This window comes from Pan paniscus, chromosome 21 (genome assembly GCF_029289425.2).
Source record: "Pan paniscus chromosome 21, NHGRI_mPanPan1-v2.0_pri, whole genome shotgun sequence".
Lineage (NCBI taxonomy): Eukaryota > Metazoa > Chordata > Mammalia > Primates > Hominidae > Pan > Pan paniscus.
The window spans coordinates 40,342,341-40,367,417 of record NC_073270.2 but is presented as its reverse complement, the minus strand read 5'-3'; the positions used below and the strand labels follow the sequence as shown (position 1 = coordinate 40,367,417).

General features: G+C 42.3%; 1 protein-coding gene across 2 annotated transcripts in view; it reads left to right on the top strand.

Moving 5' to 3' along the window:
- PIGU (phosphatidylinositol glycan anchor biosynthesis class U) overlaps window positions 1-25,077 on the top strand; it is a 114,676-nt gene that overhangs the window by 40,857 nt on the left and 48,742 nt on the right. For both annotated transcript variants that reach the window (XM_003831824.4, XM_034947655.3), the window contains one exon: window positions 17,473-17,570. In XM_003831824.4, coding sequence (XP_003831872.1) covers window positions 17,473-17,570 — 98 coding nt within the window. The remainder of the gene's footprint in view (window positions 1-17,472; window positions 17,571-25,077) is intronic.

The window sequence follows — 25,077 nt, the reverse complement described above, 5'->3', positions numbered from 1 at the left end:
CAGGTAGGTGGAGGTTGCAGTGAGCTGAGATCTCGCCACTGCATTCCAGCCTGGGTGACAGAGCAAGACTCCATCTCAAAAAAAAAAAAAAATTTAGCTCTTTGGTACCAATATCCCCTTTTCCCCTTTGCCTGATTTTCCTGTAGTAGTTACACCATGGTTTCTTGTTTGTTTGTTTTGTTTTTTCTTGTTTTGTTTTTGAGACGGGGTCTCACTCTGTCACTCAGGGCTAGAGTGCAGTGGCAGTCATGGCTCACGGAAGCCTTGACCTCCCCAGCTCAGGTGATCCTCCCACTTCAGCCTCCTGAGTAGCTAGGACTACAAGCACCCTCCATCATGCCTGGCTAATTTTTGTATTTTTTATAGAGACAGGGTTTTGCCATGTTGCCCAGGCTGCTGTCGAATTCCTGGACTTAAGCGATCCACCCTCCTTGGCCTCCCAAAGTGCCAGGACTATAAGCATGAACCACCACACCTGGTCAACATCATAGTTTTTATTGAATCAGTATCAGCACCTATATTTTACAACACTGTATGTGTTATTCCACTGCTGGGCAAAGTAGTAACTATGACTACTTTTTTCTTCCATGTACTACCTTTTATTTTTCCTGGGGTTAATAATTGTCTTTTATTGCTTGTTTGGTTTTTTGCTTAGTTCGTGGGTGCCAATCACTGTTTTATTCCCTGGTTGCTCCACTAGATCTGTCAAGTACCTAACAATGTTCTTCTTTTTTTTTTTTTTCCTTTTAACAACACTTAAACACATCAAATAGTTTATAGGTTTTATTGTTTTTCTGGAGATTTTTCTCACACATCTTTTATCCTACCCCAGTCTGTCCTGGTTGTTCTCTGGGCCTGGTATAAAGCTGTCATACTGGAACTTAACTTCATAAATCTCCTGTTCTGTATCCCTCCTCTCCTGGAGTTCCTTCTCTTTTTTATTGATTTTTTTCTGTTTTTCTGAAGTACTTTCTCAGTAGTTGTCTAAGAAAGGGTGTATGAAGGCTGGGCGCAGTGGCTCACACCTGTAATCCCAGCACTTTGGGAGGCCGAGGCGGGTAGATCACGAGGTCAGGAGTTCAAGACCAGCCTGGTCAAGATGGTGAAACCCCATCTCTACTAAAAACAAAAAATTAGCTGGGCGTGGTGGTGGGCACCTGTAATCCCAGCTACTTGGGAGGCTGAGGCAGAGAATTGCTTGAACCTGGGAGGCAGAGGTTGCAGTGAGCCAAGATCGTGCCACTGCACTCCAGCCTGGGCGACAGAGTGAGACTCCATCTCAAAAAAAAAAAAAGGGTATATGAGATATATATTTTGAGTTATTCTATGTCTAAAAAATATCTTTATTCTGGTTTAGCACCAAATTAATAGTTGGGTAGGATTAAGAATTTTAAACTCGAATAACTTTTCCTTTAGAATTTTGAAGGCATTGCTTCATTGTCTTCTAGTATCTTGGTAGCTATTGAGCAGTTTTATGGTCATGGATATAACCCAGTTTTTTTTTCCTGAAATATTTAATATCTTAAATATTGAGCACAGTGGCTCAAGCCTGTAATCCTAGCACTTTGGGAGGCTGAAGCAGGAGGATCTCTTGAGCCTAGGAATTTGAGACCAGCCTGGGCAACGTAGTGAGACCTCATCTTTACAAAAAATAAGCAAAATTAGCCAGGTGTGGTGGCACGCGCCTATAGTCCTAGCTACTTGGGTGGCTGAGGCAGGAGGGTCACTTGAGCCCAGGAGGTTAAGGCTACATTGAGCCAAGATAGTGACACTGCACTGTAGCCTGGGCAACAGAGCAAGACCCTGCCTCAAGAAAAGGAGAAGAAAACACGGTGAAACCCCGTCTCTACTAAAAAAAAAAAAAAAAAAAAAATATATATATATATATATATATATATATATATATATAAAATTAGCCGGACATGGTGGCTGGCACCTGTAGTCCCAGCTACTCAGAAGGCTGAGGCAGGAGAATGGCATGAACCCAGGAGGCGGAGCTTGCAGTGAGTCGAGATCGCGCCACTGCACTCCAACCTGGGCAACAGAGCAAGACTCTGTCTCAAAAAAAAAAAAAGGAGAAGAAAAATTAAGTGTCTTCTTTTTATCCTGAGCGTTTTGAAATTTTATGATGCTATGTCTGGACATGCGTCTTTTTAAATTCATTATGCTGAGCACTTGGTAGGCCCTTTCAATATGGAAACTAGTGTCTTTAGTTCTAGAGGGTGTTCCTGAACAACTTTTCCAAATTCTACCTCTGTTTTCTCTGTCCTCTTGTTTTGGATGTTTATTGGATGTTGGATTTTCTTGATTGATCAAGTATGCATATTTTATTTTCTATTGTTTTTCCCATCATTTTTACTTACTTTCTCTTACTTTTTCTGGGACATTTCCTTGTTTTTATCTTCCAGCTCCTCTATCGAGTTTTAACTTTTATTTATTACATTTTTATACATTTTTATCTGGTCTCTGGTTGTTTCTTTGAGGCATCCTATTTTTATTTTATCACCACAGTATCCTCTATTACATCTCTGATTATACATACATATTTTCAGTTTCTATTTGTTCCAAGCATAGTCTCTTTGTCTTCCTGGTATTTTTTTTAATTGTTTGTTTTGGGAGGATTTCTTCCATATGATTTTCTTATATGTATGGTAATCCTTGCTGTTTCTATTTAAGAGTGAGACATGGCCTGGCACAATGACTCACACCCATAATCCCAGCATTTTGGGAGGCTGAGGTGGGAGGATTGCTTGAGGCCAGGAGTTCAAGACCAGCCTGGACAACATAGTGAGACCTCGTCTCTACAAAAAAAGGAAATTAGCCTGGTGTGATGGTACTTGCCTATAGTCCCAGCTACTCAGGAGGCTGAGGCAGAAGGATTGCTTGAGTCTAGGAGTTTGAGGCTGCAGTGAGCTATGATTGTGCCACTGTACTCCAGCTTGGGTGACAGCCATCTGTAAAAAAAAAAATAATAATAAAAAAAATTTTTAAATGAGGCACTGACATATTGACTGGAGACTCCGTGCATGGGCAGGGCTTGTTGGTGGATCATTTTCACTGTACAGGGAATCAGGCGGTGGGCTGGCCTCTTTCTTTGGGTCGGGGGCATTTACAAATGTCATCATCTGCAGGTTTTATTTTCCTTTGAAACTATTCAGTTTTCCCAAAGAGGAATCCTCTGAAGTCCTGTCTGGGGTAGCAGAGTTAGGGTTTTTTTGTGGGGTGGAGGGTGCATAAGACTAGCTGCTGGAGTTGTGAGAGCAGGAACAGGGAAGGTGGCTGGTTTCAGTCTGGAGACTTTATTTAATCTCATTGCTTTTCAGCCCACACCTCTCCTCAGCCCATTACTGTGCAAAGTAGTTCCTAGACTTGTGCCCTTAGTTAGCTTTCTCCAGAACTGAGGTCTTCTGCAGGTAGAGTAGAAAGTTAGAGGGATGGGTTATGCGGGAATGGTCATTTGGCTGCACATAGTTGGGGTAACACCTGTTGTTCTCAGTGGTCTGTATATAAACTTTCAACTTGATTTTTTTCTCTATGCCATACCCCCACCTCCCATAGCACCTGATGCACTCTAGTGCTGAATTTCTCAGAAGTTCTGTGGGGTGAGTTGGCTGATTTTTATTAGTAATCCTCTTTGTAGGCCACTGAGCTGTAATTTCTTCCACATCACCAAGTGATTTATTCTTCTCTCATCTGCTTTGTATTTTTTCACTATTGTGTTAAAGTTGGTTTTGCTATAATCTCCTCTTACTTTCTTTGTGATTTAATATGGTTTTAATCTCTTGTTTTCATTTTAATGAGATTTTTGGAGGGAGAGTTGATAAACACATGTGATCAATCTATTATTTTTAACTAAAAGTTCCTCTGTAAGCATTTGGGTTATATATTTCCAGATTTTCCCAACATTTTTCCCTCCAGACTTTTAAATCTTGTATCAATTAGCTAGTACCACAAAAATACTAATAAGCCATTCCAGAATTCAGTAGCTTAAAACAACAACAAGTGTTTACTTAGCTCATACATCTGTAAGTCAGCAAGGAGTCAGCTGATCTAGGTTGGACATGGCTTGTCAGTTGGCTGGTTACATGGGCTTCATTTTCACGTCAGTGGCTGGCTGGAGTTGGCTAATCTAGGTTGGGCTCTGCTCCACATGGTTGTCATTCTCTTGGGCCAGGGGACAGACTTAGGTATTTTCTTTTCATAGCAATGGCAGAAGCACAATAGTGAGCAAGCCTAGTCAGGCATGCACTTTTTAAGTTCCTGGTTGCATCACATGTGCTAATATCCCATTGATCAAAATGTAATATATGGCCCGGCATGGTGGCTCACGCCTGTAATCCCAGCACTTTGGGAGGCTGAGGTGGGTGGATCATGAGGTCAGGAGTTCAAGACTAGCCTAGCCAAGATGGTGAAACCTCATTTCTACTAAAAATACAAAAATTAGCTGGGCGTGGTGACAGGCACCCGTAATCCCAGCTACTTGGGAGGCTGAGGCAGAGAATTGCTTGAACCTGGGAGGCAGAGGTTTCGGTGAGCTGAGACTGTGCCACTGCACTCCAGCCTGGGCGACAGAGCGAGAGTCCATCTAAAAAAAAAAAAAAAGTTACACATGGCTGAGCCCAGGGGTGGAGATTTCCATGCTGTTCACAACAGGAAGGCACTGCAAAGTTATACAGCAAAGGGCCTGGACATGGTGGGGGGAAATTGGGGCCAATAATACAACCTACTACATATAACATATATCAATAAATGTCTGATCTATCTTTTTTTTTGAGACAGTCTCGCTCTGTCGCCCAGGTTGGAGTGCAGTGACATGATCTCAGTTCATTGCAACCTCTGCCTCCTGGGTTCAAGTGATTCTTGTGCCTCAACCTCTCAAGTAGCTGGGACTACAGGCACGCACCACCACGCCCGGCTAATTTTTGCATTTTTAGCAGAGACAAGGTTTCACCATGTTGGTCAGGCTGGTCTCGAACTCCTGACCTCAAGTGATCTGCCTGCCTTGGCCTCCCAAAGTGCTGGGGTTACAGGTGTGAGCCACTGCGCCCAGTTCTAGTCTATCATTTTTAATGGCTGCATATTCATTTTATGAATATAGAAATTCTTTAACCAATGTATGTATCATTAAATATTTAGGTGATTTTCCAGTTTTTAGCTGTTTAAATATTACAATTAACTTTCTAATGTACAGCAATTTTTGCACTCATGTTTAGTTATTTTCTTGTCCTAGAAATAGAAATATTTGCCACTTTTTAACAATTTCTGGAATTAATTTATTGATTTTTTTTCCTTTTTGTGGATAATGGGGTCTCACTGTGTTGCCCAGCCTGGTCTTGAACTCCTGGGCTCAAGCTGTCCTCCCACCTCTACCTCCTTGAGTGCTGATATTACAGGCGTCAACCACCACAACCACTCGGATTTCTGAAATGTATCGCCACATTTATACTCCCATAAGAAGCGTGTAAGAGTCCTTATATTTGTACACTATTGTTAAATAGTTTGTGTACTCAGGAAGTAAAGAGTAAAAAGTTGTACGTAGAACCTTTTACTTACAGTTTGCCTACCTTTTCTGGGGTGGCACCCGAGGATGCCTTAGGTCTTTATAAGAGATTGTTTCTCTTGGAATGCTTATGAGTGGTCTTTCTGTAGGCCTATTAGTTTAATTTATTATTGGGTTACTTAAAATGGCTAGATATTGCATAGCCTGAATTGTCTTGTTCTGAAGATCGTGGTGGTCATTCTGTCAGAAATAACTCTTAACAGTAAATACTCTGCTGTCTGTGAATTCTCCCTGCCTTAATCCCTGTTTCCAGAGTGGCAGGTTCAGATAGGTTGTCATTTATCAAGGTGTCTGGTGTCCATTAAAATAAACAATATACGCAGCAGCCTGGCAGAAGGGACCAAGTACTGGCCTTTGGAAATGTCATCTTTAAAATAGCCGAGTGCAAAGATAGAGAAACTGAAGACATGCCCTCAGAAGGTGCACGTTTATTTGTTTTCCTAGGAGTCGCTCGTAAAAATGTAAAAGTATGCCATTAAAAAAATATATTTTATGACCTGTAAGTCAACGAAAAGGTTTTTGTTTGGGGAAGAAAAACATGTAAGTAAGTTATATGTATCTCTTTCACAGCCATGGTTTTTTTTTGGTTCCACAGAGCAAAAAAAATTTTATATCACTCCAGACTTTTGTTTAATGAATTCGTAGACATTTTTGTAATGTTATATACATAATTTTGTTTTACTTTTATCACTTATTTCATATGAATCATGTCTGACATTGGTCGCATATTTGTCATTTCCTTTAAATTTAAATTTAATTTTGGAAGTAGTTTAGGCATTTGGTAAGAATAAAAGAAATTCAAACCTATAAATTGGAAAGGAAGTCTTTCATCACTCTGCCGCACGTCCACTTCAGTTCCTCTTGCGTATTTGTTATGAGGTCCCAGCGCTTCTCTTTTGTTGGACATTTGTTTTCCATTATTTGCTACTATAAATAGAGACCCTCACAAACAACATTTCTAATCTGTTAAAATATTTGAAGAGTTCTATTTTAGCTAGGTCTCTGAACCACTCCAGCTCTTTGAGTATTTTAGTAATCTCTGCTAACAGTATATATAATATAGTTAGTTCAGTTATAACTTCTGCAAGTTATATTTCTACAGTTCACATTTTACCACATAATATTAATAAAATTATTTAATAAAATTAATGAAGGAATAATTTACTTTTTATCCTAAAAAAGAAAATATTTGAGAAAATTCACAAGAAAAGGAATATAAATCACTGAAAATTATGGAAAAATATTCAACTCCATGGATAATTAATAAAGAAAAGCAAATTGAAATTTAAAAACTTTTGAAAGCTTTTTTTTTTTTTTTTTGCCTCGGAAATTGGTAAAGATTTTAGAAGCTAATTCTCAGTTCTGGCAAATGTTCTATCAAATCGATATTCTCCCACATGGAAGTTGGCTGATAAATTTGTACAACCATGGGCAGTCTTAAAATGTTTGGAGTTTTTTTGGCCGGGCGCGGTGGCTCACGCCTGTAATTCCCAGCACTTTGGGATGCCGAGGCAGGTGGATCACCCGAGGTCAGGAGTTCATGACTAGCCTGGCCAACATGGTGAGACCCTGTCTCTACTAAAAATACAAAAATTAGCAGGGTGTGGTGGCGGGCACCTGTAATCCCAACTACTAGGGAGGCTGAGGCAGGAGAATCGCTTGAACCCGGGAGGTGGAGGTTGCAGTGAGCCGAGATCACGCCATTGCACTCCAGCCTGGGCAACAAAAGCGGAACTCCGTCTCAAAAAAAAAAAAAAAAAGTTTGGAGTTTTAAAACATTTTATTCATTTATTTATCTAACACTATCCACCTGGGGATAAAATGTTTGTAGTTTTGATTTTTATTCTACTTTTGAGAACCTATCCTAAAGTAATGCAGAAATAAAGACACAAAGCTTTATGGTACAAAGTTATTAATCGCAGAATTATTTATAATCACTGGAAAAATTAGAAAATACTTTAGAGAGGAGTGGTTAAGTAAAATATGGTTTACCCATGTAGTAGAATATTATGCACATGATATTTAAATATAATTTTAAACTACATGAAAATAAATGTTTTTTTAAACAATGTAAAATTGTGTATGTGTGTATGTATTTTTTTTTTTAATCTAATTTTGTTTTCTGGAGACAGGGTCTTACTCTGTCACCCAGGCCACTCAGGCTGAAGTGCAGTGGCACAGTCATAGCTCACTGTAACTTCACACTCCTAGGCTCAAGTGATCCTCCCACCCCATCCTCCCATGTAGCTGAGATGACAGGCATGCACCACCATGCCTAGTTGGTTTTTTTCTTTCTTTTTTTTTTCTTTCTTTTTTTTTTTTTTTGAGACAGAGTCTTGTTCTGTTGCCCAGGCTGGAGTGCAGTGGTGCAGTCTCGGAATTTTAAAGGTTTTTTGTAAAGACCAGATCTTGCTCTGTTGTCCAGGCTAGTCTTGAACTCTAAGCCTCAAGCAATCCACCTGCCTCAGCCTTCCAAAGTGCTGGGCTTACAGGTGTGAGCCACTGTGCCCAGCATTTTAATGAATCTCAACTATGTTAAAGCAACAAAAATAGTTAGAAAATAGATCCCAAAAGGATAATACTTGTTCCTGTAGATTAAGTTCATGGGTGAATTTTATTTCCTTTTCATATAGATATGTAGCTTTGTTTTGTTTTGTTTTGTTTTCTTTTTTTTGAGATGGAGTTTCGCTCTTGTTCCCCAGGCTGGAGTGCAATGGCACGATCTCGGCTCACTGCAACCTCTGCCTCCCGGGTTCAGGTGATTCTCCTGCCTCAGTTTCCCGAATAGCTGGGATTACAGGCATGCGCCACCACATCCGAATTTTGCATTTTTAGTAGAGACGGGGTTTCTCCATGTTGGTCAGGCTGGTCTTGTACTCCCGACCTCAGGTGATCCACCCGCCTTGGCCTCCCAAAGTGCTGGGATTACAGGCGTGAGCCGCCACGCCCGGCCTCATATTTTTTTTTTCAAAGTTTCTTCAGTGAGTACATAATTAAAAACTAAATTAAATTAACTTGATTGATAAGACGATAGGGGCAGTGGAAGTAAACTTAGCAATGCTCCCCAGACTTCCATGGAGCAGATACACCACAGAAGGGAGTGACCTTGTTTGCTTTGTCCCCTTGACTCTTGCTGCTTGCTTTCCCCTGGCTTCCTTTGTGGCAGCCCAGGGTTGCCTGGGACACTCTGAGAGATGCAGGCCAGGACAAGGCCCGGGCCATTGTATTGTGATGTCCTTATTGTAGTGTTGGCTGGGAAACACAGGTCTTTGGGCAGGTTGATATTAGTTTAGTGGAGCAGCTTAATTTTCGCTTTGAAGGCTGTTGCTTGGGCAAAGTGTACTCTGCCTTTCAGTGAGCTAATTAAAAACTCCTTCCCTGGGAAGTAGTCTTCATTAGGCTTTAAAAAGGAAAACAGACAAACAGATGCTAATAGATGGTCCTGCTTTTTCACCATTGGTGTTTGTCAACAGCGAGATATTCTTGAAGTTTGCCACCTAAGGGTTCTTCCAGCTTTCCTTATGCCACCAAAAAAGGCCATGTGACAGGACTTGCTTGCCAAGGAGAAAGAAGGATCAGTGCTATCAGAAGGTATTCAAGCATGATTAAGAGCCCAGGCTGCTCTCATGTTAGACAGATCTGGTGGCTAATCCCAGCTCCACTGTCTCCTGGCTCTATCACCTTGGGCAAGTCACTTAACAATTCTAAGCCTCAGTTTCCTTATCTGCAGCATGGGGATGAAAGAGTGTCTGCCTTATAGAGTGAATATAAAGAATGAATGGTATGAAGGCGTGTAATAACTGCTCAGATGGTATTGGTTGCTATTTTTAATAGTATCCTCCCTTTTAAAAGATCCCTCAGATCACTCGAGCCCAGGAGTTTGAGTGTAGTGAACTATGACCGTGTCACTGAACTCCAATCTAGGCAACAGAGCGAGACCATGTAAAAAAAATTAAAAAATAAAAGAGACCTCATGATTGTTAGCATCCTTATAGGCCTTATAGGGAGACCTGGGAGGTTTCAATGAGGTTCTCTTCCTGGAGCCTAGCCTTAGAGGAACAATGGAAGAGTGATGATCCTGAGGCCTGGTGATCCCATCACTTCGAGTTGAGGTTCCTGTAGGCCAAAGCCCTGCCAATAGAAGGAGACATAGAGGACTCAAGGACTCAGTTTTTGTCAGGTCAACCCAACTTCACAGCCTGCTTATTCTAATTACCAGCTCTGTAGCCTTGAGCAAATCTTGCAGCCTCAAGAGCCTCGGTTTGATCCCAGAATATCTACCTCCTAGAGATAGCGGAGGAATAAATAAGAAATATAAAATGCTTAGCGTGCTTCCTTAGCAGAATCCACTCAATAACTAGTTGCTCTGCCTATTGTTATTTTTATGGTGCTTGATTGAGATCAAGAGGGTGGCCCAGTGATGCAGTCAGAACATGGGGTCTGAAGTAAAACCATTTGGTTTAAATCCTATTGCTCTCATTCACTAGTTTCGTGACCCCAGACAAATAACTTCTCTGTCTTTCAGTTTCATTATCTGTAAAATGGGGACAGTAATTGTACCCACTTCATGGAATTATTGAGAAGACTAAATGGCTTAAGGCAAGTAAAGTGCTTACAGTCATGGCTGGAACAGAGTAAGTGCTCAATAAATTATCATCGTTATCACTGATATGTACGGATTGCTCTGAGAGAGGCTGCCCCATTAAAAGAACACACTTGGCAAGGAATGTAATACATTGGCCCTGCCCCCAGGATCTCCTCCTCCTCCTGGGCAGTCTCACTTGATGCCCCACACCCTGGTGCAACTTCCTTTTCTGATAGTCCTGTGGGACCTGAGTCCTTTTGACTACGTTCCAGTGTGTTTCTGCCTGTCTTGATATAGGTCATCACCTGTGACCCAATCTCTTTATTCTCTGATTACTCCACTTGAAGTCCCTGTCCTGAACCAGTCCCCATGGCCCCACCTCATTACATTCCTGCTCACTCCTGTAGCTGTGCCACCCACCCAGGCCCAGATCGCTGTAAGGTGCAGTCCCTGGAGGCAAAGTATTACCCCCGGTCTTGCTGAGGCTTTTGGCCCCCACCCTGACACAAATAGAGAGTTAGGAAACATAACATATTCAAAGCTAGATTGAGTAGATAATGAAATTTCCTGATACTACAGCCAATGTACATACGCATTTGACTGATTTACTCTAATATCCCTAGGATAAGGCTAAATATCAAGGCTTATATAGAAAGCCTAGTGCCTGTGCATCTGGGCTGCCCTAGCAAATGGTAGGTTATATCATTTTGGGGTAAAACTCTTAGTCCTCTTGGCACAGTTCCTTCTGGTTAGGCCAGCGTGATGCCCTAGCTCTTGCCCACATGAGGCTGCCATTTCAGACATGATTTCAGGTATCCTGTCTGGGCCTGTAGGTAGATGTTTTTGGATGACTGTGCAAGCTTAGCCCTCCGTGATCTGACTCCTACCTGCTTGCTGAGACTTTTTGGATTGTAACTTTTTTTTTGTTTTTGTTTTTTTTTGAGACGGACTCTTGCTCTGTCGCCCAGGCTGGAGTGCAGTGGCATGATCTCGGCTCACTGCAATCTCCACCTCTCAGGTTCAAGCGATTCTCCTGCCTCAGCCTCCCGAGTAGCTGGGACTACATGCGCCCGCCACCACACCCAGCTAATTTTTGTATTTTTAGTAGAGATGGGGCTTCACCATATTGGCCAGGCTGGTCTCGAACTCCTGACCTTGTGATCCACCCTCCTTGGCCTCCCAAAGTGCTGAGATTACAGGGGTGAGCCACCATGCCCAGCCGGATTGTAACTTTTTATTGAAGTATGACATATATACGGAAAAATGTATAACTCATTAGTGTACAGATACGTGAATTTTCACGAAACGTTGAGTAACCAGCACCCAGATTAAGGAACAGTGGTACTAGCATCCACGGGAGCCCCTTTTGTGTTCTCTCTCCTGTCACTCCTCCCAGCTCTTGCCCTGTTTTGGCTATATTGAGCTAATTACAGTACACACACCCCCACCCCAGCACACCATTCTCTCTTGCCCTCCAGCCTGTGCACAGCCTTGGACTGCCCAGCCTCACCTACTCATTGTTCAAAACTCAGGTGTCAGCTTCCCCTGATGGGCTAGGTCTGCTTCCTTTGTACTTTCCTCCTGTATTTTGTAATTGTTTACTGGGAGCTCCCTGAGGACAGAGACTATCTGAGTCACCAAGTTTCCTGGCACCCATCACACTCTTCGTATAGAGCAAACTCCAGAAATGTTTGCTTATTGCACAGTTTGTTTAAAATATTTGAAGTCACTTCTCACTTTCCTTGATCTTCTCTGACTCTGCCCCAAGCACATATCATTCCTCCTCTGCCTTCCTAACTCCTTTTTACCCCTTCTGGCTTTTTTCAAAACACATAGCCCTTTCTGAGTCTCCTGCCTGCCTCCATACTCGCCCTCACTTTTGCTCTGGCTGTGCGTCCGCCCTGTCCACACCTGTCCCAGCATCCCACACTCAGACTTCCCACACACCAACCTACTGACTCTTGCAGCACTGTGTTTCTGCCCCCAGACTGCAGGCCTCAGCCATGCAATAGTTTACTCCACAGAGAGCATTCTCTGTGCCAGCCCCCTGCCACAACAAACCCTCAACCACTATTCTGCAGGCTCTGCTTTATTTGAGTTAGATTTATTTTGCGCTTTGCCTGTGTTCATGACTCTGTGTATTACACTTCATAAGTTTTTCTTCCTCAAGAACATTGGTTTCCTTTAATATTCTTGTATTTTTAAAAAGGATTTCATATGTATTGCTGAATGATATTCATTCATTCATTTCTTCATTTGTTCATTTATCACGTGTGCCAGGAACTGTACTAGGTGCTGGAAAGCCAAAGTTAAGATAAATGTATTGCCCTTGAGAAACTCACAGAGAAATGGGGAGAGAGAGAAACATATGCAGATTATTATAAGATAGCATCAGTATTGAATGAGATAGGCTTATTAACACAGGGATTAAGAGTGGGTACCGGAGTCAGCTATGTGGTTTTGGTCACATTACTGAAGCTTTCTGTTTCTGTGTCTTGATTTTTGACCTGTAAAATGGGTAGAATGTGTGGTTTTTATCTCAGTAAAGCTGTTCTAAGAAGCAGAAATAGAGCTTTCACAGGGCTGTTGTGATGTTTCCTGAGGACCTTTTTGAGTCAGGAACTGTTTTTTTTGGTTTTTTTGTTTGTTTGTTTTTGTTTTTTTTAGGCGGAGTCTTGCTGTGTCGCGTGCAGTGGCGCGATCTCGGCTCACTGCAAGCTCCGCCTCCCGGGTTCACGCCATTCTCCTGCCTCAGCCTCCTGAGTAGCTGGGACTATAGGCTCCCACCACCATGCCCGGCTAATTTTTTGTATTTTTAGTAGAAACAGGGTTTCACCGTGTTAGTCAGGATGGTCTCGATCTCCCGACCTCGTGATCCGCCCACCTCGGCCTCCCAAAGTGCTGGGATTACAGGCATGAGCCACCGCGCCTGTCCAAGTCAGGAACTGTTCTTGATGCAGAGGATACAGTACCGTGCCTGGCACCTAGCAAGTGATCCATAAATGTCAACTATAATCAACGGTTGTTACCACCTTTGCTTGGGCTCATAGACAAAGTGACCTTTCACCTGGCTATCGAAGGAATGCTTTCTACTAGAAAGCGGGCAGAGAAGGATGGCTTGGGCAGAAGGAATAGCCTAAGAACAGACACAGAAGAATGAAACAGCATGATGTTTTCAGAAATTGGGAATAGGCCAGTGTAGCTGGAGGACAGGGCGTGTGTGGAAGAGTGGTGAGAGGTGAAACTGGAGAAATGAGACCCAGTGGTGAAGGGTCTTGTTTGCTGTTGGAGTTTAGACTTAACCCGATAGATGAAATGGAACCATCGAAAGTCTTTAAAGACTGGCTTGCCACGATCTAAACTGTTTTAGAAGGTTCCTTTGGTGCTTCTGTAGATGGATTTGGATGGGAGGCGGTTGGGAGACCGCTAAGGAGGAGGGGGAAAAGCTGCTGGAGAGAGATGACGAGAGCAAGAACTGAAAGGATAAATGCTCCAGGGGTGGATCCACAGGGCTTGGTGACTGGTGGAAGGAAGAACATGGGAGCTGAAGGGTGAAGGGTTGCCAGGGTATCTGGCTAGATGTTGATGCCAGTTACTGACAAAGAATAGCAGGAGGAACAGATTTTTCCTTCCCAAAGACTACTTCAGTCTATGGAAGGAAGACTGCTTCTTCCTGATCCTAGGAGCAAGTATTCTAAAACTCACAAGTCCATTTGGCTAGGCTGTGAGCCTCTTTTTCTCTCTTGGGCCTCATAAACAGTCAGTTTCAGACAAGCAATTATTAACCTCAGGCAATTAGGGCAAGAGATGGCTGTGTTGATTTCACTCTTTGTGTCTCCTCTGGGAGAGAGAGGAGAAAGTCATGTGTTTGTTTTCACCATGCTATAGGAATGGATGGAGTTGGAGCATTAGCCTCCGTCCTCTGGTAACAGACACATGGGCCTCTTCTCTCGCCTGCTTCCAATCCGTAGAGAACCAGGTTAAGTTAAAAAGTTATTTTCAGTGTTTTCCCTCTCTTGGCCAGTTTCCCACCAAAACATCATTCAGATTTTTGACCCAATCAAAGAATCAATCCCTAGCCCACCCTAGCTGTTGGGCTCCAGAACAGCACCTTTCCTACTACTGCCACTGCCCTATCCCAGAGTGACCTGGTTCTGAGTTTAGAGTCTGTGGCTCAGCAGATGTGTGCTTGCCACTGCTGGTGTCACAGCTTAGCTGGGCGTGATCCTGTTCCTACACAGTCATATTTATGAGTACCCTGGATACAGGACATCATGACTGGCACTGTCAATATGGCGAGACAGCCCACCTTCCCATAGAATTCTGTCTTATTACTTCTAGCTTCTCTCTTTCTCTGCCTCCCTTCTACTTTCTGTCAACTAGGGTTGTTCTAGCTGGTGAGTTTCCTTGGTTTGAAGAATAAAGCACACAAAGTTCTTTTCTCTCCACTCTCTCGTCTGTGACGTTGTCACATTTATAACCCTCTGTCCTCCAAGGTAGTTTTTAGATGTTTCAAGTATACAGACCACTTTGGTGGTGAAAGATCTCATCAATAATCTCTTCCTGTTTGTCTCTAGAGCTGGATTAGCAGAGGGGTAAAACTCCTTGGACTGGAGTGACTAGTTCCTCCTTTTATGAAACACCATTGAGAGGATGTGTTATTTTTATTTTTTTATTTGAAACAGGGTCTTACTCTGTCACCCAGGCTGGAGTGCAGTGGTTCAGTCTTAGCTCACTGCAGCCTCAACCTCTAGGGCTTAAGTGATCCTCCCACCTCAGCCTCCTAAGTAGCTGGGACCACAGGTGTGTAACACCACACCCAGCTTATTTTTTTATTTTTATTTTTGTAGAGATGGGGTTTTACTATGTTGCCCAAGCTAGTCTCTAACTCCTGGGTTCAAACAGTCCTCCCACCTTTGCCTTTCAAAGTGCTGGGATTACATTTGTAAACCACCATGCCCCACCTGTTATTTTCAGTAAATAGTTGACCCCACACTAATGAGAGTGAGCATGGGTATTGTCATTTTAAAAAACATCATTACAAGACACCTGTTGGGCTTTATATCTTGGACCATCAATTGCATCCTACTGATTTCTAGGCCACTTGGAAACTCCTGTTGTAAACTAGGGCTCTCTATCCTTAGTTTTAGAGTATCCTGTTGTCTTAAGCCATCTGAAAGGGAATAGCTATTTTTTCAAAGAAATTAGCTTTTTTCTAATGACAAAAACAAAGCATGTTCATTTTAGAAAGTTTAAAAAATGCAGTGAAGCAAAAATGAAAAATTGTTCATAATTCCACTACCCAGAGATAACCACTATAAACTTTGTGGCCTTAGGTTTTAGTCTTCTATTTATTTTATTTTATTTTTTTGGTAGTCTGAGACTGGGCAATTTACGAAAGAAAGAGGTTTAATTGAACTTATAGTTCCACATTGCTGGGGAAGGTCTCACAATCATGGTGGAGGGCAAAAGGCATTTCTTACATGGTGGTGGCAAGAGAGAATGAGGAAGAAGCAAAAGCGGAAACCCCTGATAAACCATTAGATCTTGTGAGACTCATTCACTATTACGAGAATAGCATGGGAAAGACCAGCAACTCCCATGATTCAATTACCTTCCCCTGGGTCCCTCCCACATTACATGGGAATTCTGGGAGATACAATTCAAGTTGAGATTTGGGTGAGGACACAGCCAAACCATATCATTCTGCCTCAGCCCCTCCAAATCTCATGTCCTCACATTTCAAAACCAATCATGCCCTCCCAACAGTCCCCCAAAGTCTTAACTCATTTCAGCATTAACCCAAAAGTGCACAGCCCAAAGTCTCATCTGAGACAAGGCAAGTGCCTTCCGCCTATGAGCCTGTAAAATCAAAAGCAAATTAGTTACTTCCTAGATACAATGGGGGTATAGGCATTGGGTAAATACATCCGTTACAAATAGGAGAAATTGGCCAAACCAAAGGGGCTACAGGCCTCATGCAAGTTGGAAATCCAGCAGGGCAGACAAATCTTAAAGTTCCAAAATGATCTTCTTTGACTCCATGTCTCACATCTGGGTCATGCTGATGTAAGAGGGGGGTTCCCATGGTCTTGGGCAGCTCCACCCTTGTGGCTTTGCAGGGTATAGCCTCCCTCTCAGCTGCTTTCACAGGCTGGTGTTGAGTGTCTGTGGCTTTTCCAGGCCCACGGTGCAAGCTGTTGGTGGATCTACCATTCTGGAATCTGGAGGACAGTGACTCTCTTCTCAGCTCCACTAGGTGGTGCCCCAGTAGGGACTCTGTGTGGGGGCTCCGACCCCACATTTCGCTTCCGCATTGCCCTAGCAGAGGTTCTCCATGAGGGCTCCGCCCCCTACTGCAAACTTTTGCCTGGACACCCAGGCTGGAGTGCTGTGGTACAATCTCAGCTCACTGCAACCTCTGCCTCCCAGTTTCAAGCAATTCTTCTGCCTCAGCCTCTTGAGTAGCTGGGATTACAGGTCACCACCACTACGCCTGGCTAATGTTTGTATTTTTAGTAGAGACGAGGTTTCACCATGTTGGCTAGGCTGGTCTCGAACTCCTGATCTTGATCTGCCTGACTCGGCCTCTCAAAGTGCTGGGATTATAGGCGTGAGTTGCTTTGCCTGCTGGCTTTTCATCTTTTAAAAAATGTTTGTGCATTTTTTTTTAATAAAATAAATGATAATATATCTCTTTTATAAACTTCATTTAATAGGATATTATAAACACCTTTCTAAGTCATTGCAAATTCTTAATAGCCTCATGTTTAATGATTCCATAGTAGTCCATTTTATATAGGAAGTGAGGACATTACTAACAAAATTAATATACTTTCATTTGAAAAAAAAAACAAAACATGACCTAAATTGATGCAGCAGGTAAGGAAGGGCTGTTGTAAAGAGTGATAATGTTGCAACAGTCAAAGGGATGGGTTTCCAGCTCTGGATATCATAAGCAATAATTGTAGGCTTAATAAATTGGTACATTAGATAGGACATGGATGTTAATAGACTTGATCCCTTTATACATCTTCGGGTTGAAATTTTGTAAAATCGTTCTGGGTCTCAAAATTTTATAAGAATTATGCCTGTAGTGTCTCAGGTTGCCAAAGGTAGATGGTTTTGACTTTCTTGGTTTCCTTTCATTGGAAATCAAGCCAAGAAGCTCTTACTGTGTGAATTTGCATAGCACCTTGTGTACCAGGAGGCACTTGGCAGGTGATTATTTGAGCAGTTATGGAAAGTTTTGTGTTGAGAGGGACTTGCTGAGTCTAATCATGATTGATGAGGCTGGATTATTCCATACATTTCTTTCTTTTTACAGGCAGTGCTTTCCTCAGTGCTATTTTTCTTGCCTTAGCGACATACCAGTCTCTGTACCCACTCACCTTGTTTGTCCCAGGACTCCTCTATCTCCTCCAGGTAAGTGCTTGCTGGTCAGAAGCCAGCACCCAAGTGACATTTAATACATGGCCTGGTCCCTGCTGGGGGAAAGGAAGGGCACGTGTTAGTAAAGGCAGTGGGAAGCTTGCTCCCAGTTGAAAATACGAACACATAGAAACTTGACTAACTTTAAACAAAGTGGACTTAATTATCATTAAGTCCCAACTACAGTAGACCTCCCCATATCTGCAGGGGATATGTTCTAAAGCCCCTAATGGAGGCCTGAAACTGCATTTGGTACCGAACCCTACGTATATTATGTTTTTTCTGTCTAATAACTGAGACAACTACTAAGTGACTAACAGGCAGGGATACACTAGACAAAGGGGTGATTCATGTCTCGAGTGGGACAGAGCAGGACGGCGTGAGATTTCATCACACTAAGAATGGTGTACAATTTAAAACTTATGAATTGTTTGTTTCTGGAATTTTCCATTTAAGGACCACAGTTGACAACAGGTAACTGAAACCATGAAAAGTGAAACCTCAGATAAGGGGGGCACTACTATATGCATATCCTTGGGGATGTATAAGTGCATTTTATTTTACGTATTTGCAAACGCAACTATCTTGCAGTTTTCTTTTCTCAACTAATGATCCCCTCTGAGCTCATTTCTTTAACTTTTCTTTATAATAACACTCACCTTGTAAGATTCTTATAGGACTTAAATGGAGTATGTGCATCTGAAACAATGCTTGGAACATAGTGGCTGATCAATAAACATTAATTTAAGAATGCAAATTGCTGACATTTACTGAGAATGGATTACATGTCAGGCACCATGCTAAGCACTCTGTAGGCATCGTCTCATTTTAACCTCATAAGAACTTTATGGAGTAGGTCATATTATTAGCCATATATTAGTCTAGTATTAGCCATATTAGACAAATGAATTGAAACTAGAATGTTGGGAGGTTAAGTCACTTAAGGTCACAGGACCAGCGAATGACATTGCTAAGATATGAACCATGGCCATCTGATGCCAGAGCGTGCTCTCTAATCATCTTGTTCTACTCAAATGAGAATAGTACATGTTTCTTCAAGAGGAAGTAACTGCATGCAGGCCCCACATGGTCCAAATCCATTCTTACAAGAGAAATGTTTCTTGAAAGTGTACAGGTGACAGTGCCAGAAATGTCTGATTTCAGAGCCTTTCTTAATCACAAGCACTGCTAAAGCTGAGTGTGTATTCCATTTATTGAAATAGGCCATATGCATGTTATTTTAAGTGATTTCATAATATTGTGTTGATGCAGACAATGATTCATGGTTTGCTTGATCTTTTTCTTATTTGGGGAATTTGAGATATGTCTTTATTTATGTTTGAGATATGTCATTTATATTGTCACTAATATAAATAACGTAGAATTTTTTTTTTTTTTTTTGAGAGCAGGTCCTTGCTCTGTCACCCAGGCTGGAGTGCCGTGGCACAATCTCAGCTCACTGCAGCCTCCATCTCCCAGGCTCAATCGATCCTCTCACCTTAGTCTCCTGAGTAACTGGGACTACAGGCGTGTGCCACCACACCCGGATAATTTTTTGTAGAGATGGGGTTTCGCCATGTTGCCCAGACTGGTCTCGAATTCTTGGGTTCACGCAATCCATCCACCCACCCACCTTGGTCTCCCAAAGTGCTAGGTTTATAGGAATGAGCCACTTCACCCAGCCAGAAATTTGTTTTTTTTTGTTTTCTTTTTCTTTTTCTTATTTTTGAGACAGGGTCTCACTCTGTTGCCCAGGATGGGATGTGCAGTGCCGCAGTCACGGTTCACTGCACCCTCAACCTCCCGGGCGCAAGCAATCCTCTCACCTCACCCTCCCAAGTAACTGGGACTGCAGGCATGCACCACCACACCCAGCTAATTTTTGTATTTTTTTGTAGAGACAGGGTTTTGCCATGTTGCTCAGGCTGCTCTCAAACTCCTAGGTTCAAGCGATCCTTCTGCCTTGGCCTCCCGAAGTGCTGGGATTACAGGTGTGAGCCACTGTGCCTAGCTTGAAATTATTTTCTTCAAGTATGTTGCTTTAGCTAAATCATTGGACCCAAGGTGAAAAGTCGTTTTGTTCTTATTAGGCAATTATACCAGATTGTTCACCAGAAAGCCTGAGCCAGTTTGCAGTGCCACCATCAGTATCTAAAGAGAAGTGGACCACTTACCTCCCCATCTGCCAGCACTGACTTTTCAAGTTTGATTTATGATTGCCAGTTCGGTAGATGTGTCACCATACAGTGAAGTTATTTTGCTTTGATTTTCTTTCTGTATTCTTGCTGAGTTGAAGCATTTTTCCACATAACAATGTGCTGCTTGTATTTTCTTTTTTATTTCCTATTTATGGCTTATTCTTTAGAAAGTCTAAGCACTAAGAATATATATAGCCAGACTTTTTATACAACTATGTATCAAATAAATAATATAGTATATTCATACACATGGATGGACCAGAAATTTAAAAGTGGTTTCTGAGCTTGTCCAACCTGCAAAAAATGAATAAGTAAATAAAAGAAGATAAAAATGGTTTCTTAAGCCAATCTCTATGCACCACTTTATATAAAACAACTTTTGTTTAAAACTAAAGGAAATTTCCTCCTGACACTAGTGGACAGTACAACTGACTCATGAAGTCAAGCAGCTCCTCTACCAATATTTACTAAGTACCTATAGTGTGCTAGATACTATGCCAGACTGCAGACATAAAGCAATTGAAGGATGCTGAGCAGGTGAGTGCTCCAGGAAGATTGCTTTGGCAGCAGCTTGTGGGGTAGATGGGAGTAGGAAGAGCTGAAGTTGGGAAAGCTTACAACATTGTACTAGATCAAGTCAGAGGGGTAAATTGGGGGCCCAAACCAGTGTCAGAGGAGATGGAGAGATGAGAGACTAGATGCAGGGGAATTCTAGGAGGTAGAATCGGCTGTGCTTAACCGTCTGTATGTGGGGGACAGGAGTGGAAGGAGTTTGAGATGAACTTCAGGATCCCATTTATGCAGAAATTAAAACTCCATTTCCTACTATATTTGTATATTTTTTATAAATATATGAAGTAGCCTGGTGTATTAGTCCATTCTTACGCTGCTATGAAGAACTGCCTGAGCCAGGCGTGGTAGTTCACACCTGTAATCTCAGTACTTTGAGAGGCTGAGGCAAGTGGACCACTTGAGGTCAGGAGTTTGAGACCAGCCTGGCCAACATGACGAAACCTTGTCTCTACTAAAACTACAAAAATTAGCCAGACATGGGGGAGCGTTCCTGTAATTCCAGCTACTCGGGAGGCTGAGGCAGGAACATTGCTTGAACCCGGGAGACAGAGGTTGCAGAGAGCCTAGATCGCACCACCGCATTCCAGCCTGGGTGATGAAGTGACACTCTGTCTCAAAAAAAAAAAAAAAAAAAAAGAAAAGAAAAGGAAAGAAAAAGAACTACCCGAGACTTGGTTATTTATTTATTTGTTTTTGCTGATGGTACATGAAATAATTTTTTTTTTTAATTTTACTTTAAGTTCTGGAATACACGTGCTGAATGCGCAGGTTTGTTACATAGGTATAACAAACCTATGTAATGTGCCATGGTGTGCTGCACGTATGAACCCATCATCTAGGTTTTAAGCCCCACATGCATTAGGTATTTGTCCTAACGCTCTCCCACACCTTGTCCGCCACCCCATGACAGGCCCCAGTGTGTGATGTTTGCCTCCCTGTGTCCATGTGTTCCCATTGTTCAACTCCCACTTATGAGTAAGAACATGTGATGTTTGGTTTTCGGTTCCTGTGTTAGTTTGCTAAGGATGATGGTTTCCAGCTTCATCCATGTCCCTGCAAAGGACGTGAACTCCTTTTTTATGGCTGCATAGTATTCCATGGTGTATATATGCCACAATTTCTTTATCCAGTCTCATTGCTGGGCATTTGGGTTGGTTCTAAGTCTTTGCTATTGTAAGTAGTGCTGCAGTAAACATACGTGTGCATATGTCTTTATAGTAGAATGCTTTATAATCCTTTGGGTATATACCCAGTAATGGGATTGCTGGGTCAAATGGTATTTCTGGCTCTAATCCTTGAGGAATTGCCACACTGTCTTCCACAATGGTTGAACTAATTTACATTCCCACCAAAAGTGTAAAAGCATTCCTATTTTTCCGCATCCTTGCCAGCGTCTGTTTTTCCAGACTTTAATGATCGCCATTCCAACTGGCGTGAGATGGTATCTCATTGTGGTTTTGATTTGCATGTCTCTAATGACCAGTGATGATGAGCTTTTTTCACGTTTCTTGGCCACATAAATCTCTTCTTTTGAGAAGTGTCTGTTCATATCCTTTGCCCACTTTTTGATGTTTGGTTTTTTTTTTTTGTCTTTTTTGTTTTTTTTTCTGAGACTTGAGTCTTGCTCTGTTGCCCAGGCTGGAGTGCGGTGACACAATCTCAGCTCACTGCAACCTCTGCCTCCCAGGTTCAAGCGATTCTTCTGCCTCAGCCTCCCAAGTAGCTGGGACTGCAGGCATGTGCCACCATGCCTGGCTAATTTTTTGTATTTTTAGTAGAGACGGGGTTTCACCATGTTAGCCAGGATGGTCTCAATCTCCTGACCTCATGATCTGCCCGCCTCAGCCTCCCAAAGTGCTGAGATTACAGGCATGAGCCACCGCACCTGGCCTGTTTTTTTCTTGTAAATTTAAGTTCCTTGTAGATTCTGGATATTAGACCTTTGGCAGATGGATAGATTGCAAAAATTTTCTCCCATTCTGTAGGTTGCCTGTTCACTCTGATGATAGTTTATTTTGCTGTGCAGAAGCTCTTTAGTTTAATTAGATCCCATTTGTCAATTTTGGCTTTCGTTGCAATTGCTTTTGGTGTTTTAGTCATGAAGTCTTTGCCCATGCCTATGTCCTGAATGGTACTGCCTAGGTTTTCTTCTAGGGTTTATGGTTTTACGTATAAGTCTTTAATCCATCTGGAGTTAATTTTTGTATAAGGTGTAACAAAGGGGTCCAGTTTCTGTTTTCTGCATATGGCTAGCCAGTTTCCCCAGCACCATTTATTAAATAGGGAATCCTTTCCCCATTGCTTGTTTTTGTCAGGTTTATCAAAGATCAGATGGTTGTAGATGTGTGGTATTATTTCTGAGGCCTCTGTTCTGTTCCATTGGTCTATATCTCTGTTTTGGTAGCAGTAGCATGCTGTTTTGGGTGCTGTAGCCTTGCAGTATCGTTTGAAGTCAGGTAGCTTGTTGCCTCCAACTTTGTTCTTTTTGCTTAGGATTGTCTTGGCTACACAGGCTCTTTTGGGGTTCCATATGAAATTTAAAGTAGTTTTTTCTAGTTCTGTGAAGAAAGTCAATGGTAGCTTGATGGGAATAGCATTGAATCTATAAATTACTTTGGGCAGTATGACCATTTTCATGATATTGATTCTTCCTATCCATGAGCAAGGAATTTTTTTCCATTTGTTCGTGTCCTCTCTTATTTCCTTGAGCAGTGGTTTGCAGTTCTCCTTGAAGAGGTCCTTCACATCCCTTGTAAGTTGTATTCTTAGATATTTTATTCTCATTGTAGCAATTGTGAATGGGCGTTCACTCATGATTTGGCGCTTTGCTTGTCTGTAATTGGTATATAGGAATGCTTGTGATTTTTGCACATTGATTTTGTATCCTGAGACTTTGTTGAAGTTGTTTATGAGCTTAAGGAGTTTTTGGGCTGAGACGGTGGGGTTTTCTAAATATACACTCATGTCATCTGCAAACAGAGACAATTTGACTTCCTCTTTTCCTATTTGAATACACTTTATTTCTTTCTCTTGCCTGATTGCTCTGGCCAGAACTTCTAATACTATGTTGAATAGGAGTGGTAAGAGAGGGCATCCTTGTCTTGTGCCAGTTTTCAAAGGGAATGCTTCCAGCTTTTGTCCATTCAGTATGATATTGAGACTTGGTAATTTATAAAGGAAAGAGGTTTAATTGACTCACAGTTCCACGTGGCTGGGGAGGCCTCAGGAAACTTACAAATATAGCCGAAGGGGAAGCAAACATGTCCACCTTCACATGATGGCAGGAAGGAGAGGTGCCAAGCAAAGAGGGAAAAGACCCTTATAAAACCATCAGATCCTGTGAGAACTCACTCACTATCAGGAGAACAGCAGCATTGGGGGTAACCATCCCCGTGATTCAATTACCTCCCACCGGGTCCCTCTCATGACATGAGGGGATTATGGGAACAACAATTCAAGATGAGATTTGAATGGGGACACAGCCAAATTATATCACCTGGGCCTTGTGGGTCATGGTAGGGTATTTGAAGATCAGTGTAGTCACATCCAGGAAACAAAACCACCTGTTTAAATATGAAGGAGAAGCCAGGTGTGGTGGCTCATGTCTGTAATCCCAGCACTTTGGGAGGCCAAGGTGGGTGGATCACCTGAGGTTAGGAGTTCGAGACAAGCCTGGCCAACATAGTGAAACCGCGTCTCTACTAAAAGTACAAAAATTAGCTAGGCATGGTGACATGTGCCTGCAATCCTAGCTACTCAGGAGGCTGAGGCAAGAGAATTGCTTGAACGCGGAAGGTGGAGGTTGCAGTGAGCCGAGATTGCGCCACTGCACTCAAGCCTGGGTGACAGAGTGAGACTCTATCTCAAAAACAAAAAAAAAACAAAAAAGGTGAAAAAAAGTGAAGGTGGAAACAGAAGAGGAAATATTCTTTTTTGTTTTGTAACAGGGTCTTACTCTGTCACCTAGGTTGGAGTGCAGTGCTGTGAACATGGCTCACTGCAGCCTAGACCTCCTGGGTTCAAGCAGTCCCTCTGCCTCAGCCTACTGAGTAGCTGGGACCACAGTCACGTGCCACCATGGCTGGCTTGTTTTTTGTTTTTTGTTTTTTGTTTGTTTGTTTGCTTTTTTTTTAGAGACAGGGTCTCACTTTGTTGCCCGGGCTGGTCTTGAATTCTTGAGCTACAGCAATCCTCCCGCCTCAGCCTCCCAAAGTGCTGGGATTACAGGCATGAGCCACCACAACCAGCCTAAAATTATTCTTTAGGGCTGAGTTTCTGCCAGACTACTAAGTGGACCCTTTAGAGTTGAGTTTCACAGGGATCCATAGGCTCCAAGGAGGGAAGCTAGAACTAATGGTTGGGTGGTACAAGAAGCTTAGTATAAGGTAGTTCTGTGACAGAATGAGATGTCCTAAGTGAGGTCAGTTCCCTGTGAATCATGGTGTTTAGGCCAGAGGCTGAATGGCCACTTGTTGGGGAGTTGTAGCAAAGCTGTAAGTACCAGAGTGAGTGGCTGTACCCTGATCGGCTTCAGAATGCTTTCTACTTCCAAATCAGAATGGATTTGATAACCTCTAGGAGCTGACACATCTGCTCTTGACATTATCTTTTTCTCTGAGTTTTTTTCAAGCCCTCTGTAGGCATAGCCCTCTAGGAAAGGTTGTCTAATGTAGTATGTAAGAGCACAGCTTGACTGGGACATCTTGTTACAACAAAAAAAAAAGCAAAAT